The sequence below is a fragment of the Penaeus monodon genome, chromosome 36, assembly GCF_015228065.2.
Source record: "Penaeus monodon isolate SGIC_2016 chromosome 36, NSTDA_Pmon_1, whole genome shotgun sequence".
Classification (NCBI taxonomy): domain Eukaryota; kingdom Metazoa; phylum Arthropoda; class Malacostraca; order Decapoda; family Penaeidae; genus Penaeus; species Penaeus monodon.
Window position 1 is genome coordinate 34,505,001 of NC_051421.1, and position 6,746 is coordinate 34,511,746.

At 40.0% G+C, this 6,746-nt stretch overlaps 1 protein-coding gene across 1 annotated transcript; it reads right to left on the minus strand.

The window, feature by feature from the left end:
* Positions 1-2,634: 2,634 nt before the first annotated feature.
* LOC119595642 (carboxypeptidase N subunit 2-like) lies at positions 2,635-3,995 on the minus strand. Its single transcript, XM_037944749.1, has 4 exons — positions 3,876-3,995; positions 3,089-3,226; positions 2,826-3,000; positions 2,635-2,663 (listed from the first exon to the last, which is right to left on the minus strand). The coding sequence occupies exons 1-4, from the start codon at positions 3,993-3,995 to the stop codon at positions 2,635-2,637; spliced, it is 462 nt and encodes a 153-aa protein (XP_037800677.1).
* Positions 3,996-6,746: the final 2,751 nt, after the last annotated feature.

Below are 6,746 nucleotides of genomic sequence, written 5' to 3' on the forward strand. Positions count from 1 at the left end.
TGTTTGTGTGTTGTTGGGGGGTTGTGTGTGTGTGTGGGGGGTGGGGTGCGGGTGTATATTGTGTTTATTTTTATTTTTATTTTTTTTTTTTTTTATTTGGGGTTTATATTTTTTTTTTTATATTAATTTTTTTCTTTTTTTTGTGTGTGTGTGTGTGTGTGTGGGTTGTGTGTTTGGGTGTGTGTGGGGGGTTGTGTGTGTGTGTGTGTGTGTTGTGTGTGTGTGTGTGTGTGTGTGTGTGTGTGTGTGTGGGGTGTGTGTGTGGGTGTTTTGTGTGTGTGTGGTCGTGGTGTGTTTTGTGTTTTTTTTTTTTTTTTTTTATTTTTTTTTTTTTTTTTTCTTTTTTTATTTTAAAATTTTTTTTTTTTTTTTTTTTTTTTTTTTTTTCCTTTTTTTTTTTTTTTAAAAAATTTCTTTTTTCTTTTTCCCTTTTTTTTTTTCTCTTTGTCGTCCGTCCTGGCCCCTTTGCCTTCCTTTTCCACATTTTCCTCAGGGCCCTTGGCCCCCCTTTGTCTTCAACCTGAAAAAAAAAAATAAATTTTTTAAAAAATTTTTTTTTTTTTTTTTAAAGGGGAGGGCTTTTTTTTTTTTTTTTTTTTACGGTGTTAGGGGGGGGGGGGGGGGGGGTTAGTACCCCCCCTTTTAAAACAGGTGGCAAGTTCTATATCTTCGATCTTGTTGGAGAAAAGATACAATTTCTCCAACTTAGGAGTACCTGAAAAAGGGAAATTTTTACATTAACATGAAAGGCGCATATTTATCAAAGATATTTGATGTTGAACTATTTAAATTCTTATGGATGGGTGTCGTAACATTGTATGCCCTTCAGTATCAGTGTTTGGATTTTGCGAGCATGTTTTAACACTCTATACAGGCCTTAAACGTCACAGTCTCATTATTACTCAAACATTATCTAAATTGATGGAGTGGATGAACTCAGTTTCTTTGCATGACTTCAGATAATGAGCATAACAGATCAGTGGCCTTCTAACAAAGGCCCTGGTAAATTGCCCGTTACTTCAACACCTTCCAAACCAAGCAATCAATCAACTGATGGAGGTAACGTACACGGGGGTGTTTAGCCGCATCCACCCTTTCCTTTCAGCCACGATGGTCCCTCATGGAGAGCCACACCGTAGGCCCCTTGGCCCATCTCTAACACCTCACAACTTCGGTTAAGTTGTCCAAGCCAAGACTTCCTAGGTCGTTCCAGGGCCTCCTAATGATGGGCAGGCTGATATTTGGGAACCAAGTTAAGCGCCTGTAATGCCTGAGTTTACAACCCCGGATTATGCAAGTAACAAGTCCTATACTGATCTCTATTTGTAACCGTCGACTGGACACATGCTCATTGCCAAAACTTCACCCCCATGATTGGTCACAAGGACCTGCTACAAAAGGTATCCACTGTAACAACTCTAACGTACGAGATAGCGTCCAGAAAAATTGTCAGCAAAATCAAGATTGATGACCTTCGCAGTGACTATAGATAGTGGGCTCAAAATACCCACCCTCTCGTAAAACAGGCTTGCTATTAATCCAATTATACTTGTCGGAAATGTACTGCCTTCTTGTGGTCGGTGTAGGCTGCAAGCAGACCACGACCAAACTCATACAGCAACTTGAAGCACTAGGGTACAATCAATTGAGGGCTTGCCAGGAGCAAATCCAGATTATTCCAGTTTCTGGTGCCATAGTTGGCGGTATCAGATATGTCTCAAAAGAATGTGGGCAAGAACCTTGCTTGGTATACTGAGCAGTGATGCTCGGCAGTTAATATAAACCCATTAATCCCCTTTCCCTTTCAGAGAAAGATGACTAACTCTAGGTCTAGAGGATTTAGTGACTGCCATATTCAAGCAAGACAAATCTCCAATACAATCACGACCTAACTCGTTATTCTGCCAAGGATATCTTTAAGTTCAGCTTTCACAAGGCTTCCTAGGCAGGACGAAGGTACTTACTAAAAAATGGCCTTCGACTTCATCAGCAAGACTCCTGATAATCTGTTCCTTCACGATCAGTCGGACAAACTTCCCTCTCTCTATCCATCCACATTAAATACCTTAAGGTGATCAATGGAACGATGGGAAGTTTAGAATTGGACTCGGAGGATAGCCACAATTAATATATGATCAGTGCAAAAATCGGCACTCAATATACTTGCATTCTGAAGATCTCCGCAAGTGCAATATTTTTAAATAAAATATATAATATATATTATATAAAATATATATATTTTAAAATATATATAAAATTATATATAGATTTTATATATATTTTATATATTTTAAAATATATATTTTATATTATATAATATATAATATAATATATATATATATATATATATATATATATATATATATAAACCTTTATGAAGGGAATTTCTATGAGTAGACACTATGAATCAGAGGGGATTAACTTCTCTCGCTGGAAATTTAACACTACGGGTACATCCATGTGTGTGTGTGTGTGGAAACCATAATATATATTCTCTGGTGTCGTTTTTTAACGAATAAAATAAACAGCCACAAGTAAAACTTGACTGGGCAGTGTTCTGCTCTCGGCAGATGTGCAAGCACACGTTTAATCTCTTGCTAGCCACGGTGCCCAAAAGACATGTAATAAACAATTCTATGGTAATTCTTGAAGATCCAGTGTGACTGAAAGCAAGATAAATAAATATCTTATGTACTTCTGACATTTTTCCTACTATTTCTATTGGAAATATTAATATTATAAGAGCATACTTAAAGGACGAACTCCACTGTTAGAGCAGCAGTTATTTTTAATAATTAACTTTTAAAAGAAACGATTCAACTTACCCACAAAGGTTTTGTTACTTATTCTTGTGATGGTATTCTGACCAAGAAAGAGAGACCGGAGATTGCCCAAGGCAATGAAGTCTCTATATTCTATGGCCTTAATGCGATTGCTGGTCAGCTCAAGGAAGGTTAGATTCGTCAGGTGCCCAAACACAGCCGTAGGAAGACTCTCAATCTGTAAATACCCATGTTTAAAGTAGAAAAAACAGCAGTCAGAAAAAGAATACCTATATTTGCAAAACTTATGTCAATCATCAACTTACAAAGTTGTTCTGGAGGTGAAGCTCTTGTAGATCAAAGAGGTCAGTGAAAACGCCGTAAGGAAGGCGGGTGAGTTCATTCTCATATAGTTTGAGACGCTTTAGGCGCCGTAACTTATAAAAAACTAGCTGAGGCAACTCCTGTTAGGAAGAAAATCCAATAAAAATGTATAAAATTTTATGAGAAGTCTCAAAATAACATCTAGAACTAAGAAATGGGGCTAACTATACGATAGAATCACAAATGCTAGGTTAAACTGGAGAGAGAAAAAAAACATCTAAAATCATTTTAATTCATGCTACATTCATTTACGAAACAATTACAAATGTAACAAAAGTTGGTTGGCTATAGTGATAAATTGCCTTCCAACATATAATATTCTTCACGCTTAATTGCCTAAAACGTACAAGGTCACAATGTACCATGTCATGTTTATTCACGCACACCAGAAGGCAGTGGTGGATATAAATTAAATGGTGGGACAATAACCATTTAACAGCAGCCACACTGCTCCAACCTCATGAGTTTCCAAATTGGCAAATGTCACTGCGGCCTTTCAAATTTACTCCATGGAAGGCGTTTGAATTTTTTTTTCCTTTTTGGGAATGCACAGACCCCAGTTCTGTTAAATAAAAAATGAAATCTGTGCAGTGTTTGCCGGAGTATAGCCTGGCACTGCATCCTGCATATATCTCGCAAGCTTCACCTAAACACTAAAATGTGAAGCTGTCCATATACTAAGAATGACCTGTACACTGTAATTGATAATGATATTATACAGGTTCACACCTGGTATACTCCATGGGAGACCTTGAGTATTTTCTCTAGTATTATCATAGGCCTTCTCAGGGTCAGTTCTAACACAAGAAGTTGTTGTGTGAAGCATGTAACCTCAAAAATGCCTCTCATTGGTCATGGTTTTCTAAATATATAATGAAATTACAAAACATTTCCATTTGTCTGAAACTTTGTAAACCAGTAGTTTCATATTTTCTTCATCAGCATGCCGATACACCTGCATAGATAATTGGTTGTGGGTGTGCCAATATCCTGATCAAATTTAGGAGCAAAAACAACAATAGCCTCTCTGTTGAAAAGCTATATTCCACCATTTTCTTAAACAAACTTAAAACAGAGACGTAGGGCAGCATCCATCTGCCTGGAAGGTGGCCAACAGTTAATGGAGAATGCCTCAAAGGAGATCAAGGCCTTGGGTTTTACGAAAATCGTAATATTTGTTTTGCATGCTCTTCAAACCAGATAATCAAAGGAATGGGATTTTTCTATTGATTTTGCAAACCTTATCATGTAAACATAAAAATGTCTGTATTACACTGTCCATTTGCTACCTCCATTGCACCTTTTCTGGCTTTGTAGTGAACCAGGTTCACGCATTCACAGTGTATTGAGTGGTGGTTCTCCACATTTACCAAATAAGGAGTTTCTCCTGCAGAGATTCTGAAAGCTTCATTATGAACCATGGATTTTGCTGATGACAATGCCTGAAATTCTACACTAAAATAACACTCAATAAACCTCCACAGACATGTGATCTGCACCTGACAGTGCCTCTATAGCCTTCTACTTCACCTGTTTAACTTAGTACTTAGAGAAAGTACATTGAGTTTGCTCCTAAAAGTAGGGATGATGAATAGTGATCTTTTCTTGCATGGCTAAGGTATTCTTCGGTGATAATATGTATCACTGGTGTTGAAGATGTTCTTCCGTCTGGCTGGCGACGGAAGAACAGCCACAAGTAAAATAGCCACAAGTTTTATTTATCATCTAGATAAAAAAAACAACAACATTTGAGGCTGTAGGTACTTCATCCATAAAACGCTGGAAGGTTTGAGCAACGTTCCTAAGACCAAAGGGCATCCGTGTTGTGACAGTTGTCTTCAGGATGTTCTCCTCAGCAATGGTAGTCTCTCACCAAGTCTGTGCAAGAGAATATACTGCAGCCTGCCAGATTCTGTGAAAAAGCCTGTATGTGAGGAAACAAGTAACGATTGGGCTTTGTGGTTGTGTTAAAGTGGTGATAATCATCACATGGACACTTGTCACCATTCTTCCAGACACGATGCAGGGGCAAGGACCACATGCTGGAAGAGGGCCATATGAAGCCAAGATTCAGTATATGGTGGGATTCCACCTTGGCAGCTTGAAGGTTATCTGGTGCAAGACAGTGGCACTGGCTGTTGACAGGACCAGGGTGACAATGTGATAGTGAATCTGGTACTAAGGGTGATTCCGTGATAACTGGGAAGTCTCCTAGAAGTTCCCCTATTATTCCTTGGTCTGGAAGAAGAACAAGAATCTGGGGAAGTCTGGTGAAGCTTATTGGTTGGGATTGTCTCAGGATGTAGCAGAAATAGTGCTTACCTCTGCTCCCGTGTCAATCAGGAAGTGAATGACATTGGTCTGGTCATAGATGTAGAGTTGGTGCCTTTAGGAGGTGCATGAAGGCCTCACCACTAATTCCTGACTTTTGTGTTTCCCAGCCACAAACTTGGGGAGTTGCAGCGTTTAACACGAGCCCCAAACTGGTCATGGTACCAGCACAGGGAGGAGGATCTGCGTCCCTGAAGATGCCATGTCTGGAGTGTGGTGTGGGGGATCGAGAGTGGTCACGTGAAGATGTACGCAGTTATGACACATGGGGAAGCTGCTGCAGGAGATTTGCGATTCCTTCAGTATTGGATCACCGCTTGTGGTTGCAGCTAACACCGGTGTAGTAGACAGGAGCATAGGTATAGGTAGTGATGCCATGGGCATGGCTATGGCTGCTAATTTTTCTGCTCCCCTGAAGCTAGCATATGGTATCTAATGAGCAGCGGAGGGCATCTCAAAAAAATAGTCTCCAAGTACAGGCTCCATAAGATTAGTCCCAGCTCTTGCTAGCAACAGCTTCAGGTGTTGCAGTAACTTGGAAAGGTGGCCACCAAGCCCATCAGCAGCTAGAAAGCTGTTAAGAGCTGTCTCATATGCAAGGGCTGCACATTCGAGTAAGGTGCTCATCAGATCCTCATAGCGAGATTATGTCATGTATTAATTCATAAAGCTGTGGCCGCAAGATCCGGATGAGGAGGCAGTACTTTGTGTTTGAAGTGGAGGTGAAAGCCTGGTTCAGTTTGTGTGAACCAAATCGGCAGGTTCTTGTTGTTGGAGGGAGGGAGAGATACCATAGTGTTGTCTGCCATACTGTACTGCTCGATCACTTTGGTGGTCACCAATGGGGTAACAGAAACACACAGAGTGATTTTGTGTTTTATTAGAGAGCACAGTGCAGCTCGAATACGAGAAGTAGATCTTAATGGAGCTGAAGCTGAAGTCCGAGTGATGATCGGGAACATACATACACATACATTGACATTAGCAAAGATCTAGATCCGTATATGTTGCCCAGCCTAGGTCAGCTTTTTCTGTTCTCTGACACTTGATGCTTACTGTGGTGGGATTTCCAGTAAGCGCTCCTACTGCCATGATGCAAGTATGCGGCATAATCTCTTTACCAGCCCAGCAGCTGTTGTGGGGGGTCCCTGTCTCAAAAATTGTATGTGCTCACAATTTTGTAAGTAACTTACCTGGGTGGCGTTCGCCTCGCCACAATGCATGCATCGCCTGTCTACATAGTCAATTACCTCTATGATCTCCAATGCA